General features: G+C 28.6%; 2 protein-coding genes and 1 long non-coding RNA gene across 5 annotated transcripts in view; 1 reads left to right on the top strand and 2 right to left on the bottom strand.

Annotated features, from left to right (window-relative positions):
- LOC145193739 (maestro heat-like repeat-containing protein family member 1) overlaps positions 1–10599 on the bottom strand; it is a 31638-nt gene extending 21039 nt beyond the window's left edge. Inside the window, exons 1-13 of one of the 2 annotated variants that reach the window (XM_090068164.1) lie at positions 10480–10599; positions 9355–9466; positions 8936–9081; positions 8358–8489; positions 7032–7194; positions 6805–6903; positions 4336–4490; positions 3666–3806; positions 3337–3429; positions 2893–2971; positions 2165–2278; positions 1172–1239; positions 906–1025 (exon numbers count right to left, since the gene is read on the bottom strand). In XM_090068164.1, coding sequence (XP_089924290.1) covers positions 906–1025; positions 1172–1239; positions 2165–2278; positions 2893–2971; positions 3337–3429; positions 3666–3806; positions 4336–4490; positions 6805–6903; positions 7032–7194; positions 8358–8489; positions 8936–9081; positions 9355–9394 — 1350 coding nt within the window. In that variant the 5' untranslated portion in view covers positions 9395–9466; positions 10480–10599. Of the gene's footprint in view, positions 1–905; positions 1026–1171; positions 1240–2164; positions 2279–2892; positions 2972–3336; positions 3430–3665; positions 3807–4335; positions 4491–6804; positions 6904–7031; positions 7195–8357; positions 8490–8935; positions 9082–9354; positions 9483–10479 lie in introns of those variants that run through there. The other variant, XM_090068163.1, reaches the window with a different exon arrangement.
- A 3752-nt stretch (positions 10600–14351) lies between these two features.
- LOC145193936 (uncharacterized) lies at positions 14352–16715 on the top strand. Of its 2 annotated transcripts, XM_090069820.1 has the most exons (3): positions 14352–14468; positions 14746–15300; positions 15582–16715. In XM_090069820.1, the coding sequence occupies exons 2-3, from the start codon at positions 14820–14822 to the stop codon at positions 16358–16360; spliced, it is 1260 nt and encodes a 419-aa protein (XP_089925946.1). In that variant the 5' UTR covers positions 14352–14468; positions 14746–14819; the 3' UTR covers positions 16361–16715. The 2 variants fall into 2 exon arrangements, with proteins under 2 accessions (XP_089925946.1, XP_089925947.1); XM_090069821.1 differs by lacking the exons at positions 14352–14468; positions 14746–15300 and adding an exon at positions 15321–15405.
- Positions 16716–17645: 930 nt separating this feature from the next.
- Positions 17646–18611, bottom strand: LOC149880647 (uncharacterized). The gene is made up of 2 exons (XR_016445836.1): positions 17944–18611; positions 17646–17844 (listed from the first exon to the last, which is right to left on the bottom strand). It is a non-coding gene; the product is annotated as an uncharacterized LOC149880647 (long non-coding RNA).
- Positions 18612–19103: the final 492 nt, after the last annotated feature.

Genomic DNA, 19103 nt, shown 5'->3' on the forward strand with positions numbered 1-19103 from the left:
ATGATTAATTCAAATACTGCATAGTGTAAAAATACAAAACTGAGTTGTCATTTGGGCCATAGAAAAAAACCTTACTTTTGGTGAAACTTTAAATGCAATTTTCTCTGGCATACTTTAATGCCTGATTTTAAGGTTTACATTTTTGTAATCTACAAGTTGTACTCTTTCAACAACCCAAAGGATTTTTTTGGATCATGAGGTTAGGGCTAAGTACAAATTTGGGAAACTGTTCAGAAATGTTACCTAACACCTTCAGAAATGTTACCTAATAGGACCTCCTAAAAGGAGAGCTTCTCCAAAATGAAGAACTTGTCTAGAGCTGGAATCAAAAAGCACCTGGCTTTACTTGATAAAGAAGAAAAAACTTAAAAGGCAAATAAACTTCTCAATATTCTGGAGAACACAATATTCTGGAGAACACACCAATCATTCTGCTCACTGAAAAAAGTTGCTTATTACGGAATCAGTGTGAGAAGCCCTATCAATCACTTCCTTAGGAATCAAAGGATTAACAGTCAGTAAAGATTCAGGAAAAAACATCCAACAACCACTATCTATTTTATCAAATATCTGTCACACATCTAAGATGAGCCTTAAAAGTTTTTAAAGAACTCACTAATTCACTGACCTAAAAAAAAGCTAACTAGTTTTCTAGATTTCCCCAAATGTTCTATTTGAATATCAGGAGGTCATAGGCTCAATAAATTCAAATGTTCCATTTGAATTTATTGAGCCTATGATCTCCTGATACTCTTACAATGGTATGATATCCTAGAGAACTTTAATGAACACTAAACTATCATTTTTACTGCACCACCCACTGCCCAAATACCAAAAACATTCATGTTAAAAAGATTGTAATTCACTTCAATGCACAAAATTTAACACATAGAAAGTCCTCTTACATCTTCTTCTTTCAATGAACACATTCTTACGATGAACTCAACCAGTTTTTCACCACCTTCAAGTAAGAGATAACGATGATGAGCCATAGCAATTATACACTGTGAAAATGATTTGCAAACCTAAAGAAATTTTTTTTTTTAATTTAAGTAATGTAAGTAAAATAGAGAGCTAAAATTTAAAATTTTTAAATTTTAATTCAAATATATGCACTTAAATTTAAATAATACACTTAAATTTAAAATCAAGTAAGACATGTACAACTTACTTTTAAATTATGATCATAAAGCACAACACTAACTGTGTTTAACAAAAGCTCCCTCTTTGATTCCAAATCTAAACACAACATTAAAGACATCAGATTTTAACTTTTAATAAGCAAAATAAAAAACTTTTTCATCTTTTTTACAAAACTTTAACTCTTTTACTATTTAATTCAATATTCATTTCTAAAAAATCTATTTTAATTACTTATTTCCAAAACTAATTCTTTTCAATTATAATTATCATTTCTAATTATAATCAATTATTTCCAATTTTCCTTATTTATTTTCAATAATAATTACTTATATCCAACTATTTCCAATTTTTCTTATTCATTTTCCAATTTTTCTTATTCATTTACAACTTATTATTTCTGATTACAATTGCTTAATTTCCAATCACTCATGATAGACATGACTCCTGTTTCAGATTCTGTTCTTTTAGATTATTCTTAAATATTATTTTCTAAACACAAAATATGATTGATTTTCATTTTATCTTTTATACACAAGACTATGCATGGCTGCATCATGTTTAATTAGGGTACCAGTGAAATATACAAAATAACATAAATTTAGATGGGAATTCTTTGTGAAAATATCCAGGGCATAAAAACCATCTCAGAATTTGCAAAAATTAAAATATCTACAATTAAAAAATATTTGTATTAACATTATTCCACACACCGAGATCATTTATATCCTCCCACGCATCAAGATCATTTATAAAACCAGTGTTCACCTAAATATATCTGCCTTCAAAAATTTCATACTTTGAAACAGACACCCGTTGTATCCAAAGGTCAGACCTTCAAGTAAATATTCCCTATAAATCTTTGTCCAGTTCAGATAAAAAAAAATCCTGTTAAAGATATCTTATGATGATTTTTGCTTAAATTGGGACGTTTTACTTTCTTCCAGCTAATTAAATAATTTTCTATAAACTGTAAGAAAAGCCACACACACAGATAAATAAACTTTATCAATTGCAAAATTACCTGAAGAGTTTATAATGTGTTTTATAATTGATAATGTAGCAGCACGTGATCGATCCTGCACTATTTCTAACTTCGACTGTAGGAATCCAACAACTCGATCAGGAAAACTTTGCGCTGTTTTTTTAAAAAGAAATAATTTTGATGACTCCATATAAAAATTTAAAAAATTTAAACTCAGCTAAAAAGGTTAAAATTACAATTTAGAAATTCATGCAGCAAAATTAAACATTTCAATAACATTCATCAGGTGATCTTTAAAGATGCTTAGTGATCATAAGCAATTAGGTATCATTTAACTTAAACTTTTTTAAAAGTAAAGAATCAAAAAATTGATTATGCCAATTTTCTGTATATCAAGAGGCTAGATGATTTTAATCTTGTGTAACAAGAGATGATTTTAATTTAAAAGAATAACATATTTAATATTTATCTTAAAGTTTTTCTTTCCAAGTTTAATGACTTTCATTTAACAAAACTTTAAGAACAAAGTAAAAGAAGAATTTACTTTTAGTAACCCTTAACACTTTAAATTATTGCAGGCAACCCTTTATGTATCTTAAATAACTGACCCCCTTTTGCACAATATTATTAGCTATTGCCAAAAATTGAGACAACTTTTTATTGTTGGACACTAGGGGGTTTACCAGCAATTTTAAAAGGAGTTACAAACATTACTAAAAAAAAAAATTGAAATCAATTTTAAAAAAGAAGTTTGAACTAAAATTTACTGAGAACTTGAAAACATCTCAAAACTTCATTCTTGTTTTTCATAACTTGTGGGTTTGCAGAATCAGAATCTGTGCATGCCTAAATATATTTTAAAAATATTTTATAAACTTTTTAAATATTTTTTACTGCTATGTTTATCAGAGAACCAATTATTTTCTCAATAAAAATATAAATAAATTTATTTTCTAAAGTTTATAAAAAAAAAGTAAAAAAAAGTTTGTAAAAACTCCAATTTTTTTTATTGGTTGAATAATAAAAAAATATGTTTATCAAAAACATAATGTTCTATAAAAATACTTTACAATATTTACCTGTGTAAATACTTTACAATATTTAAATACTTTAAATACTTTACAATATTTACCTGTGTAAAAACTTTACAATATTTACCTGTGTAAATACTTTACAATATTTAAATACTTTAAATACTTTACAATATTTACCTGTGTATGAAGCATATTCATTATTGTTTCCAGCAGTGGCAGTAACATCAAAGAACTATCGCTACATGCAGCATTTAATATTAAGCCTAAAGACTGAGTAAAAAAAAAAAAAAATACAAATTCAAATTTTGCTTTCTTTTTCAAGATGATGAAAAATAAGTAAAACTAGTAATAAAATGCAAGTTTAACATAAAACTAAAAATACAAACAAGAACATTTCTTGAACTTTCCTGATCTATAAATCCAGTGCTGAGTAGTTTAATCTCTCAGCTTTTTAGCAAAAACTAAACTTAATTCAACATTATGAATAAAAACAAAACTAATGTTACCTGAGTTAAAATATGATGTTCAGAATGTCTTCTATAGAGAGCAGTAATGGTTTGCAACAACCTCTGAATGTACTCTTCTAGTTTTTCTTTGGTTATCAGATGGCACATATAACCAAATGCTTCTACCACTGCCAACCTCACCTATGACAACAAAAACACTCATAAACATGAAACCACCTCTCAGATTTTGATACATTAAAATAAGAAAAAAAGTAAATAAGAAAAATAAGGAGAAATAAAAAAAAAGATATCATTAGCTAATGATCATTCCAATCTGTGATTTAGTTACCAAGAAATTCATAGCATGGGAACAATGTGAGTTTTATTTTTCAATGTTAAATATGTATTTACCAATGGTAAATTGCTATATACTAAATAAAACATTTTAAAATTATACATAGATGAAATGTTTAATGCACATGTGTACCATGTAATTCTTACACATGTGTATCTCATAACAATTTTGAAAGAATGTTCTTTTAAAAAGTTTAATTCTGTAGCATATTGTAAAAAGCAAACAAAAAAAAAATACTTATGAAAACCATTCTTAACGATGGAAGATCAAAACATCAGAGTAATTAAGAGTTTTATAAAAACAGCAAATAAAAAATTTATAAAAAAAAAAATTATAAACATTACACAAAGCAAATTTATCAAAACTTTCACTTACTCTACCCTCCCTGGAGGAGCCCAACCATACATTGAACATAATATCAAATGCAGTGAATATTTCTCCATAAAACCTATCTTTTGCTATATCAGGATAAGGAGCATTTTCAATGTTGGCACAGTATTCTATGATTGCTTCACTGAATGATCCAATGCCTAAAATTGAAGAAAGAAGTCTAAATTAAAAATAAAATTATACGCCTATTCATTATCATGTTGTGAATATCAACTTATTTGATGCAACCAAATTCAAACCTTGTAATAAGCAAGAGAAACTGATATCTCTTAACAGTTATATAAAGATTGTGAAACAAAATCGTGTAACTTAACTTTTTATCGAGTTAATATTCACTTTTTACACAAGTCAAGCATCTGACAGAGCAAGACAGAACTGAGACAAGACAATCCTGATACTTGTAGACTTAATTAACAAATTTGTTCATTTTTTTAACTTCGTTCATTTTCCAAAAAAGTAATTCAGGGATTCCATCAAAATAAAACTCAGCATTGAAAAAAGCTTCGTTGGTGCATTTTTCAATTGCATACAAGTAAGTTGCTACAAAAACATCTTATGACCAAACTGGATCGGCAAACCATGTCAAAGAGTACATGGTCATCTCTTATTGGTTTCATGCTTGCCTTAGGAACAGACTTCGAAAAAAAAAATCATTCTTCAAACGGGTTTTAAAAGCTGCCACCCATGCTTTTTCAACAGATCAACTTTTTACATTTTTTTTGAAAAAAAAAAAAAACATCTACTTTCATTTAGAGTTTTCATGAGTCACCCATAAAGCTCAGTGTTTATATGTGATTATATGATTGATAACAGCAGGTTGTCTGCAATCAGAAGTAGCATTTTGCTTCCTAAACCTCATCTTTTGCAAATTAGTTCTGTTTATCATTCAATAAGATTGTATACTGCTTACAGAACTTGTATGGGTCTCTAAACATTAGGGTGTTCCTAAAAATTATAGCTTAAAAAAGTAATTTTTAAGAGTCGCTCAACTTAATCGAATGCATATTTAATTTGTGCCACAATTAATAATTGAGAGTTAATCATAAAAAAACACAGAGTTTACTAAGAACTTAAGAGAATCGAAAACTTAACAATTATTTATAAGATGCTTATTATCACCATAAAAATAACATTTTTGTTCAATGGTTCTTGCAGATATACTTGACATAGGTACTAGCCAAGCTAAATAAAAACAGTTTTAGGACTTCATTGAAATTTCCACTCACAATAATTGACTTGCAAAAAATCTCAGGCAATTCCATTAATAAAAAGATGATGTGCAAGATTATCTGATGATGCACAGTGTGCAACTGGACTTTAAAACCAGCATTTCATACACTCTTGTGACACACAAACTCACTTCTTGTAAGTGATATCAGATTTTTGTTTATAGGCAGGACCATAAGACATTCAAGAACTTGCATCTGGCTGTATGGGTTCAAACTGCTTGCAAAAGAGCCAAACCTTTATGGAATAAATGGCCTTTGCCTTCCAATAAGCTCTGTGAATACAGTTTTGGCATCACGATACCAGAGCTGTATTTCACAGCGAAGTGTACCAATTAAAAATATGATCAAAAGCTCAAGCAATTTACAACAGACATGGTTCATACTTCAACAATATGATTCATATTTCAACAACATGGTTCATATTTCAACAACATGGTTCATATTTCAACAACATGGTTCATATTTCAACAACATGGTTCATATTTCAACAACATGGTTCATATTTCAACAACATGGTTCATATTTCAACAACATGGTTCATATTTCAACAACATGGTTCATATTTCTCGAGTTGAACAAGTGCAACAAGTTGTATTTTTGAACATTAAAGCAATTTGAACAAGTTTTAAATTTTATAGAATCTTTATAATAATTTGGCTAGTCCCTGTATGGTGTCAAAAAGATTTTTGTTTTTTTGTTTTAAAGAGTATTCCCATTTGCTAAGGATGAAAACACTCTACTCATCATAGGCTAAAAAACCATGATCTTGAAAAAACTTAGTTCGACGCTGAGTTTACAGCAGGCAATTCATAATCAAGATTTTTTTTTTCATTGGGTCCTACTACTGTATTCCTAGACTCCTACTACTGTACTCCAATTATAAAAAGAGTTTAGAAGGCTAGCTATCAATAAGATTACACAGATTCAACTAGAATGTATACATTGGAAAAGGAAGACAATTTAATAAGAATTAAAGAAGCTACTGAAAGAAGAGGATGAAAAAAAATTGTCCTTTTAAAATATTAATAAAATTTCATAAAATTAAACTGACAATTTTTTTATACACTTTAAGTCTTTATTTGTTAGCCATTATTTCAGGTTACTTCATAGCAGATTATATTAAACAGTTGAGAAATTTCATATACTAGGTCACTGGCAGAGGCTAGGTCAGCAACTTGATAGTTATAAACATTTTTTCATTTTATATTACAAGTTGGAAACTTACATGTAGCAATAACCCATCTTATATTGTCAGCTTTAACCATCCCAAGCATTGAAAGCATTCTGCTAAATATATCTTTTAAAAATGGAACTACACCAAAAACTAAATCAAAAAGCAGAACATAAATAGAATATAATGTGATGTTAAAAACAGAATATGATATTACAAATAGAATGTAATACAATTATAAATTTATCTAGTAATGAGCAACAAAAAAAAAAAAAACTAACCATTTTCTTTTGCTAAGTTTGCAAGAGTCAATATAACAAAGTAATGGGGCAGTTGCCCTGGATTAATTTTTTGGAGCAGTTCAATCATTACTTCTTGGCAAAAATTAACACCTAATGCCACTAACACATTTGAAGCAGCCAACTGCCACTCAGGAATTATATCCTTCAAAATGTAAAAATGCTTTTTTTAAAATAAAGTCAAAATAGTTTTAAACATTTGAACAAGGAAAGCAAACAAAACAACTTTTATAAAAATACAATTAACTAAGGATATAAAAATACAAATAACTAAGGATATAAAAATACAAATAACTAAGGATGAATGCAACAAAATGTATATCAAGACCTTTCTTGCATGAATATCCCAATAGTTTCACAGGTCTACTTAATATAGACTGAGATGTTTTAATTGTGGAAGAGTACAATTTTGGAACTTACTTTTATTTTTTTCAATGAACCTACAAATAAATGCTTTTTCGTTGGATGGTGCATATGAACAACTATTATTATCAGTCCATTTATATTACTACAATAACATAAATCCCATTTTAAAAAAATAAAAAAAAGAAGAGCATCAAGTCGTTTTCCATACGAAATGACAAAAATGTTGTGCTTTTATCAAAAGATTCTGCTGTTGCAACAGAAGAAGCCAGGAGCTCTCATTTACTTTTAGTAAGATCTATTGGGTGGCACAAAAGTGCAGTGCCCAAGTTGTATCCTGGTCAGAAATTTTATACCTAATATGAAGTTCATATGCTTATTTCCCATAGATATATCAAAAACTATCATTAGAGTTAGTGAGTTTTTAAAATATTTGATTAAAATAAAGAATTTGTCTATAAAATGATATTGTGTAACTTTATTTACTTATTAAACAAAATACATAGATTACATTGAGTTATATATTGGGATATAGTAGTGGAAGAAATTTTTTTGACAAAGGTTTTTCTTTAAGATATTAGAACATCTTACAAGTTTTAAAAATTCTAAAGCTGTTTTTGGAACTAGAGTAAAGAGAAGACAAAAAAGGTGTTGAACAGCTTTAATACAATTTATAACCAAAAACATTTTCAAAAAATGAAAACTTGCTGCATCATTATTCACTAGTCAAATTTATAGTCAGATAGTGCTTAAAATTTAACAAGAAAATTAAGTAATTGAAAATCATACAAAAAAGTATAACCACAGAACTGTTGCAAAGTCCGTAAAAAAGATAAACAAATTATAAAAAGTTATGAATTATATGACATATTTGTAGGATTAAGTATTTTAATAGTTGTAAAGAAACTTTTACAAAAATTCAATAAAAAGTATTATATAACAGACCTTTGATTTTGTCAGCTCACTGGATGCTAAAACTATTAAATCTTTAGATAAATCCAAAGAAATGTTAACTCCAGCATCTTTGATCACTTTTGTCATGATTTCCAAAATGAGTACTCTATGACCTTGAACAAGCTAAGAAAAATGATATATAAAAAGTAATTATAAACTTGTTAACAAATTTAAACACTAAAACAATAAAAAAATAAAATAAAAAAAGATTTCTTTTATTTTCTTAAAAATTCAAGCTGTAGAAATTTATTTTAACATATTTCTTGGAAAAAATTTAATAAAAAAAAAACAAAAAATAAATAAATCATACATAAACCATAAACTCAATAAAACTATTAAAAGCATTAAATAAAAAAATTATTAATTGTATTTATTACAACATAAGGAGTCTTCTAAAAATCTTTATCTTAACTTACTTTAACATGTTTTAACTAAAGGGATTTTTAAAATTAAACAAGGTGTAGTAGTAGTAGCAGTAGTAGCAGTAATAGTATCAGGTAATATAACAAGAGATTAACTTTTATTGCAAATATTAATTAATGAATAAAGAATTAAAGTAATAATATTACTTTTTGATGCTTATTTAGGTAATGAGCACAAGTGCTTAAAACAAGTTCAGCTTGCCGCCTTCCCAAGTTATGCAAAGCAGATATCATATCATCTCTCACTTCAACTTTTTTATCAAAAGCTGCATCCACTATTGCAAACACTAAGTCTAAAAATATGTAATTTCAAAACAATGACCAGATTGTAACAACAATTATAAGATGATTATAAAAAGATAATTACAAACTACTTAATTATAAAAAAAGAACTCATATAGATATACTTGTATAAATTACATAAACTACTTATATATACATATACATATATATATATATATATATATATATATATATATATATATATATATATATATATATATATATATATATATATATATATATATATATTAAAAAATCATTTTAAACATTTTATTTTGGCTTACTATCAACTTGTCCACCAGTCTTTTTGATTGATCTCTCCATAGTCACTTTTTAAACATCAGTAATTTATTATCATATTGCATGTTCTTGTTGAAACTATATCAAGTAGTATACCTATATACAATATAAAGCATAAGTAAGGATTTATCTTACTCTCGATAACAAAGGGGTACACCACAAATGTAGTCAAAATATGATTCATTCTAAATTTTCAACCAACTTTAGCATTTTTTGAATTAGATTTTTACATTTCCATCACTCTTTTTAATTAGGGTGATAAAAATGTAAAAATTTAATTCAAAGAAATACTTAAATTGTTAGGAAATTTAGACTAACATTGAGAAAACTATTTTCTCTAATATTATGATTGTAACTACATGATGATTACTATTATAGAAACTATAACAGTAAACATAACTTATTAATAGACATCTCTAGAGAATTCTTTATCACCCAATAGAATTGATTCTAATAAATCAGGGGATAAACTAACTCAAGGGATCGCTTAAATAACAAAAGCTCAGCTATTCATAACTACAATCACAATATTTGTAATATATTTTCTTGATTCAATAAGATTGTTGGCTTGGAATTCTACCCTAAGTTGCTGATGGCAACTTAGGGCAGAATTCCAAGCCAATTTTCTTTTTTAAATTGAGGCTTCTTTTACACTTAATTTTTATTAATATTCTTTATTCTGGTTTATTAAAAGGGAAACTTCTTTGCGAAAAAGTGCAAAAATTTTGCAAATAATAGAGTCCCATTTATTCCTGTAAAAAACTATTAAAACCTATCATGAAAAGCTTTGTATTTTTAGTTTTTATACCAGAAAAAGTAAAATAGCCAATAGATAATAGTCTAAGTTATCCAAAAAAATATTCAGATGCAAATTGTTAAGAAACCTTGCATTTTAAAACACACTTCAACAATAAATACAATAATGTGCAAAAGAAAAGTAGTTCAACTAAAATTTAATCACAACGTTAATTAAATATGAACAACCAAAAGAAAAAAAATTTAAGTCGGACTAGGAGTTTGTTTCAGTTTTGTTAGATGCATATCAAAATTATTTTTGCTTATTTTCATGTAAAAAACTACGAAGCTAAAGAAATCCAATTGCGACGTACTTTTATGCTCATTTGATAATTGATTTTATAAAAACACACAAAGCTGATTAAAATACCTATAAACATATTTATAAAAACATGTGCGGCATACTAATACATAGGAATATGTGTATATATAGATTTCTGGCTACTAATACGGCTGTATTTACATAATCTTAATATATTAATATTGACTGGATTAGTACATATGGTTCGTAAAGTGGCATCAACAACTCGATTTTCCCATAGTTAAGCTTTTCCGTCCTCCTGGGCCATTCTTTTGTTCCGGACGTGACGCTTTGAGTACAATAAGTTATACCTACGAAACAACGCGTATAAAAATCAGTGATTTTTAGTTTTTATTATCACTATAAATTTTTTCAAATTTATTGTCTCGTTCAAATCAATATCAGGTCAGATAACAAAAGAAAAAAAAATTCACGCTTGCTAAATTTTGTAAAATTTTTTTTGCATTTTAAAAATTGTTTTGTTTTTTTCTATTAAACTTTTTTATTCTGTTATTTTATTTTTTTACTTAAGTAATCACTGACACTTTTTAACTTAAAGTACACCTAAAAAAAAAAGAAAAATTTTGCTGTGTCATTTAGAACAAAAAAGTCTTCTTGGAATCGTTTACATAATGTAATTGAAAAATTGGCTCATACTTCTTTCACGAAAGAATTGAGATGACCGATGTAATAGTAATAACAATAAACTCATTATAAAAGTAAAACCTGGAATTATTATCAGCGAGATACCCTGAAGACAAAGTTCATAAGTTCCTGCCTATCATCTTTTAAATAAGAGGCAGTTGCACTAAACAAAGAGACTCTCTTTTGACTTCAATCGGCACTTATGAGTCGATTGGGCACTTATGACTCCCAATTGACAGTTATGATGTCATATTGGTGGTGAAGAGCATTGTTCTCATTGAAATTTTTATTAATAATAATTCTCCTTGGAGCTAAGTCCGTTCACTCAACTTTAAACCTTAGTATTTGGATATCTAGTGTAATTTTGGACATTGATAGGTAAATTGTACTTTTCTAATCACTCTAACTGTTGGTTTATTGTCTCTTTCATGACTTGTTTTGTCGTTCATGAAGTGTTTTTTCGTACTTGACGTACTAGGGAAGTTATTGCCGAGTTTAAGAAGCTGAGGATAAAAAAATTGTTTGTTTTTTTTTCGCACTTTTTACATTTTACACATATATATTTGTTGCAAGCTTTCTTCTGCCAAGCATAGTTAGCTATGCTTAGTGATTTATTATCAAGTGTGTGACCATCACTAAGCGTAAATAAACTTCAAAACAACATTTTAATGTTTTCATTGAAAGTGTTCAACCAACTTTCTTGAACTCTATTCCGTTATAGGAATAACCCATGATGGCCTTAGGTAAAACCTTTTCTTTTTCGGGATTTCTTTAACAAAAATTTAGATAAAGAGTAGAAACTTTTTTCCTGCCACGTGGTACAAATAAGAAACCTTTATATCAATCCTAAAACACAAGAATTTGAATGAGTGAGACTAGAATCTATGAAACTTTGATACCTGATGTTAAAAATTGTGCTGAAAGGACATTATCACAAAGTGCTGAAAGGACATTATCACAAAGTGCTGTAAGACGATCTTATGAAGTGGAAGGAAAAAATAAAAACGAGCAATTAAAGCATATAAACAGTACTAGTATTCGTTCTTAAAACATCAAACATTAAAAAGTGAATATAAAGCGCTATTTCTTCATAAATTTCTAACTTGTTGAAATTCAATACCAATCAATATCAATAAATCAATATCAATATATTTCGTGTTAAGGATGTTACAAAAAACACAGGTCATTGCAAATAGTAATTCACTAATAAAACGCAATGACCTAAATATGATAAAGAAAAGACAAGAGAAAAACATAAGAAATAAATTAGTCATATAATAAAAGTAGAACTTCACAAAAATTTATAAGTAACACTTATAAAACAGGCTTTTAAAAGAGTTAAAATATAGATCAAATAGTTATTATAATGTATTCACATAAGCATACGTATATACACAGAAATTATAAAATGTACATAAACATAAAGAAAGTAGTTATAGAGGTAAAGAATAAAGTTAAGCGTAACTTTTTAGGTAGAAATGATGGAGTGACTTTAAGAATAGATTCTTGGACCAAAGGATAAAATCTGTTTTTAGGGAGTACGGATTAATGTGCGTGTTCATTTCGGAGAAATTTTATAACAAAAATTGCTAGCTATTATAAAATGAAAATCGCAACGTAACCCGAATCATCTTTGACACGATAATAAACAGAATCATCTTTGACACGCTAATTAGGTCCAACACTATAAACTAAAATCGGAAAATTTTCTAGCAATAGAATTTTCACAAAAACTTTTGTTCAAAACATATAAGTATTCTTTGAATAGAAAAAACAAAGGATCAATAAAAGACGTGATTTACCCCATTTTTTGCTTTAAACAAATAATTTGATATTTTAATCGAATATTCTTTATTCGTATAAACTCAGGATCGAGTGTTTTACGAACAAATATTGTTATAAGTTTTAAGACAATTGTATTTCAAAACGTTTCGGGCAACAAATGAAACACTTTTATCTACTTATCTAGTGACTTCAGCTCAAATTAAAAATAAATGAAACATAGGTTCTTTGCAGTTAAAGTAGAGGTTTTATTTTAGACTTTTCTCGTTTCCCCTTCTTGTGAAAAAAAAACAACAACCAAACACAAAAATTTAACGTTTTTTGTAACCATAGTTTGTCTATTTGTAGTTTTTATCTTTTTTTTTTTTTTTTTTTTTTTTTTTCAACGTAATTTGATTTTCCGATGGGTTTTTTTTATCGCTTTTTTTATACAATTTGAGTTTTAAACAACGAAGTGAAATGATAATTGTTGTTTAATTATCCAAGTAAATTATTTAGTTATAAATTTCGCTAAAAAACTTTGGGAGACATCTCTCCTTTAATTCTTCAGACAGCTTAAATATACTTTGTTTTGTGAGTAAAGATATGGGGATATATTTGTGTTTTACTCAAAAACTGCATATTGGAACTGAAACTAAATAAGAGATTTTTGAAGCTACAGATTAATAAAGACAAAAACTGACTAAAGAAGACAAAAACTATAACACGATTTGACTTAAGCTATATAACTTAAGACTTGATCATTCAAATTACTTATGCTTGATATTAAAGTGCTTTAACTTCTACAAATCTAAGTCTTTACATTAAACAAAACCATTATATTATTTAAATACTTCAAGCCGCGGTATTATTGATTATTAATCGCGGTGTTATTAAAATTACTAACTTAGAGATTAATTACTACTAATCTTTGTACCATTTGAGATAAGTAACCTTTTAAAATACACGATCAAAAAAATAATGTAATCAATCATTCGATAATTGGTGTTAATGAGCCTTATTTATTTTGCGCAAGTGCTATAAATTGAAAAAGATGATAGAGTTGACCTCACTTAATATCGACTCAAGATCATGCTGATAGCTCGGATTTTAACAAATGAGAAAGCGTTGAAAAGATTGCTTTTATTCAAGCTCGTAAAAATGTTTGAAACAATTTGACATTTCACTTAATCGAAATTTAAGAGTTTAAGTTTTCCAGCGTCGCTAATTCACCTTTAGTTGTTTTAAAGGCAAAATTTCGACAATTTCTTGTAGATTTTTTTGTTTACTAAATAGAAAATCTTTGGTGACAGTATCGTTGCAGATCATTTACCATATCATCTTCTTTGTATAGTTGTCTTACAAAACATTTATATTTTGATAGCACAATTCCCAAAAGCTTTATAAAGTATAAAATAGTTTTTTGATAAACTTGACGATAATTTTGTACAATTTTTATTGAATCAACTGCAATGGCTTCTCGAATTTCTTTCGATGTTATATCAGTCCTCGTATGTTTTAATGTCAGCAGTGATCATCTTTCAATGAAAAAATGGTTCATTTGCAATAGTTTTTCTCAACTCCCTTGCGAAATTTGTATGTATGCTGTATTTTTATTTTAATATCTCCACTTCACTTACGAATAGGTTTATCTTGAAGATTATATAATCTTCAAAAATCTTTCATCGACAAAACAAATTAAAAGAGAAAAATTAATTTTTATAGAAATACTCTTTTTTTTTAAATCAAAATTAATTTATCTTTAAAGGAAATTCGTAATAAACATAAAATAATAATTTTATTTGCAAATATTTCTCTAATTTCCCACGTTTCCCGTAAATAGGTGAATGTCATTTTCTCGTTCTTTCTTTAGCCCGGGAAAATTCGAATTTGAACGTGTCAAGTTAAACGCGTCAAGTGAACAGGAATTCTATTTCTTATTTTTAAATGGAAAATCTATGTGAAATATACTTGGAAACAGCGACATTTTTTGAAACGATGGCAGTCACATTTTGTGAAAAGAAAAAAAATAGTATGAAAATTAATTGTAGTGAGAACTTAGAATGCTGTTGGTTAAAATTGCAACGCATTATTGAAAAAGATGACGAATTAAACACAAATAGTTCTCTTAAAGCCGGTATTGTAGAAGCACAGAGCATGTTGAAATATTTGTCTGAGAAAACGAACGAGACAAAAAGTAAGATCTCTGAAAAGTGTTTCAATGAAACTAGCAATACAGGTAACCAGAGAGACTCTGCTATAGAAAGTACAATATTTAAACAAGGATCTATCTCCTTTGATGATATTGCAGGATTAGATGAGGCAAAAACTCTTCTCAAAGAGGCCGTTGTTTTACCTTTACAATATCCACACTTATTTACTGGCAAACGAAAACCGTGGAGGAGCATTTTGCTATATGGTCCTCCAGGTCATTAAGCTTTTTTTAATTTTCATTGTTTTTTGTTTAAATACGAATTCGAAAACGGATTTTAAAGCTATCGATCACTTTCGAATTTTATTTATTTGCTGTCAGGTTTGAGAACTATTTTTACAAGTATTGTGTGACAAATTCTTTTGAATCAAAATTATCCGACTTAAATATATGTCATCTACATACAAATGTACATATATCTACAAAAAAAATTTTCTTTTCTTTATCGTCATTTGTATATAGATGTGTTACAATTTTGCATTTCAATTTACTTTTAGGAACGGGAAAGTCGCGCATGGCTCAGGCAGTGTCGTGTGAGATCGAGTCTACATTCTACTCAGTAAGTAGCTCTGATCTTTTGTCGAGTTGGTTTGGTGAAAGCGAAAAACTAATTAAAGAACTATTTATACATGCGCGGACACAAAGCACACGCTCCATTATTTTTATTGACGAAATCGATAGTTTATGTCGAAAAAGAGATTCCAAAGAAGCGGAAACTACAAGACGAGTAAAAACTGAACTTCTAAAGCAAATAGAAGGTGCGAATAAAGTGAGCGAGTCAGACATATTCTTTTTGTGTGCAACGAATTGCCCCTGGGAATTAGATACGGCATTTCTTCGTCGTTTTGAGAAGCGCATTTTTATCGCTCTTCCCGACAGAGAAGCTCGTCGACAGCTTTTCAAAATTCATCTTGGTGACTCTTTCGCAGGCTTTGAAGAACAGGAGTGGCAGCGATTACTTGATCTTACTGACGGATATTCAGGAAGTGATCTAGCAACGTGCATATCAGATGCACTTTTAGAGCCGATTCGCGACTTGCAAGGAACAAAGTCTTGGAAATGGAGTGACGATAAATCATCTTTAAGGCCAGCAAAAGAAAATGAAGTTGGGGCTGTTAGCCTACGATTGAAGAACATACCGAAAGAAAAAGTTCAACCAAGACCAGTTTCCTACCAAGATATAACTAAATCGTTGAGACTAAACCACCGCACGATCTCTTATGAAGAGCTACAGCGGTACGAAATCTTCACAAAATCTTTCGGCCAAATGGGTTAACACTTTTTTAACTGTACACATTGGCTAATCAAAAAAAACGTATAACTTTATCTAGGTACAAATTCTTATCTCAAATTCTAACCACTCACATTTTTAAATTTTAAATTTTTACTCTATTTAAAGTTTGAGTCTCATTGAACGTTTTGCTGAGAAGCTTGAGTTGTTGATAACGAAAAAAGCCTGGAACTACCATCAGAACAGAGGCAAAAAAAAAGCTGTCGATTGTCTTCGATTAACTATTAAACCTTCCACAGACAGAAAATCTTTGAGAGTCTTCCTTTTATCGCACGAAAATAAGATTTCAAGAGGTGGTGGTGTCTTGTTAGCTTTAAATAGAAAAGAATACGTGTTATTAGATCTTCGTTGTTTTATTCAAATTTTACACCTGCACGTGTAAATCGGTATTTACGCACATAAAACCGCGCTGTTCTGATCTAATAGTTCTCTTGTAAGTTTTTATGTTTGAAGACCACAGGTGAAAAAATCCTCACACTTTGTTGGTTTTGAGATGTTCATGTTTTAAAAGTGACTGCGATTGTTTTTTTCCATTGTTTTTATGATTGTTTCTTTTAAAGTTCTCTTTCAGACTAGAACTTTTTTTTTTATTTTAAACTTGATTCAAAATAAATTTTATTTGATTTTCTATTTAAACAAGCGAGAAAACTTTTAAACTGCAAGTGCTCTTTTTTGCCGTGTGACCCTTATCTATTCTCATGATCGAAAGTAATTTTAATTACCGAAGCAAAGCAGCCATAACCTCACTAGAAAATAACGACGTAAAGTGACCATGTTTTGCTTGTGTTTCAAAGATTTTCTTTTTTTTAAAAGGAAACCGTAACTTTGAAATTAATCGCGAATAGTTTTGACAACTGTTTAGAAATTTTTTTTTTAACAAGACAAAAAGTAATGTTAGCGTGTACTTTTCGTTTACCAAGTAGTGTAAAAAATTTATCCCATCCTTTTTTTTTTTTTTTTTGATCAATATTAAAAAATAAAAATGTTCATTCCGTCGATTTTGAAAAGTGAACAACGCTTTTCTAACGACGCTTCATTTCTAATAATTACGTATTAAATTTTGTGGTGGAATCAATTAAAACCCCTCAACCTGTACTAGTAGAGAAAATAAGAAAAATCATTATTCACTACCATTTTTTATAGTCTCTTGCTAAAAGTACTTTTTCGATATTGATTTCCAATAAAAATATTTTACACTGCCTTTACACTAATCGTAAAATTGAAACGAAAATTTCTTAGTATTTCTCCACGATAAGTAAAAAAATAAAACTCACAAGTAGAGTATTTATTACTAAAACATGGCGGGATGAACTGGGACGCCTCATGCAGCTGCAAGTTATATCAGCTTATCAAGATTGTTTTCAGTCTCACAAGTTAACGAGAAATTGACTGTAGAAAATGGTTTGAAAATATTGATTTACGGAAAAATATTACGGCTGGGGAGAGTAACCAGTTCGATCCATCTTCCCCTAAATGAAATCAATTTATTATCATATATAGTTATTAGTTAAATAAATACCACGCATTTTAAATGAGAATTAAAAAAGTTAATTAGAATTTAAAAATACTTTATGCATAATCACACCAAAATAGTCGATCGCAAAGTAACTAATTTTACGGCGTTGGAAAGGAACTAGTTCTTAACCCGCAATGTACAATTTTTGTATTGTTTATTCTTTTTGTATGCTCTCGATGGGCTCCCAGGTATACGGATGATTTGCAATAAATTCTTCAGTTTAATTGTTTATTTAGTAGGTCATGGAGTGAAGCATAAAATAGTTTCACGTTGAGTGAACGAATGCATGTTCACTTATACCTAAAAGGAACTAAGCCTTTTTATTTGAAATGTCTTAAAGTAATTTTCAATGTCGTGAAAGAAAATTTTCTTAGAAGAATGTGTTATTGACATTTTTTCTTAACAATATTGATAATTACGTAATCAGTAATGTGAGCTATCTAATCGATACAGCAAACTCATCAATCAATACAGCGTTGTTTAACGAGTTATAGTCAAATTGTAAAATGCAAGGGCTCACATGAAAGATGTTCCCGCACTATTCAGTATTTAAACCTGCCTGAAAGCGAGTAATTCTGCATGCTTAAAGCCAGTCGTGATCGAAAGCGGTCTCAAACTTGCTTGCATGCAAATTAAGCGTATCGTAATTACCAGTAAAAATTGTTGCAAATCATCATCTTCCTTAAATTATCTGGAAGTCCTTTCTTCTCTAAACCAATTCTAAATCTATTTTTTATAGAGACCGCCGATTCGTTACTGTTTATCGGTTTGCGGATTGTGCACCGAATTATCTATGCTAAACGGTTCAAATTACTTACGGATTGATTTGATCCGAAAATAATGTATCGGAAAACAATTCGTTAAAATTTTTTCGGATTATTTTTTCGGATTGCAATCCGATTCGATACTTTCGGATCGGATTGCAATTCGAAAAACTTTTTTCGAATTGGAATCCGAACCGATATTATTTTTACGGATTTATACGGATTCAGAATAAAAATGCTTTTGAAATAAGATTCATTTTTATTCATTTATAATATTCAAATATACAATTAAACGAAATGATTTCCTTGTTAAGAAATAAAAAAAAGTCAAAATCACACTGAAAGTTAATCATTTTCCAAATTCATTTCCTGGCCACACAATGTCTTGAATTTTACTGAGTTGCTTAGTGTTTTTTTTCATATATACCAACATCTCAACCTTTGAGAT

Source organism: Hydra viridissima, unplaced genomic scaffold, assembly GCF_058129835.1.
Source record: "Hydra viridissima isolate aposymbiotic clone 2 unplaced genomic scaffold, HvirCarnegie_v1 scaffold_12, whole genome shotgun sequence".
In the NCBI taxonomy this organism is placed as follows: Eukaryota; Metazoa; Cnidaria; class Hydrozoa; order Anthoathecata; family Hydridae; genus Hydra; species Hydra viridissima.

What these genes read in the sequence shown, in the direction of transcription:
- LOC145193936 (XM_090069820.1), top strand. Translation starts at nt 14,820, where the DNA reads ATGGAAAATCTATGTGAAATATACTTGGAAACAGCGACATTTTTTGAA. An exon ending in TTTGCTATATGGTCCTCCAG is followed by an intron (nt 15,301 to 15,581) that starts GTCATTAAGCTT and finishes ATTTACTTTTAG; the next exon opens with GAACGGGAAAGTCGCGCATG.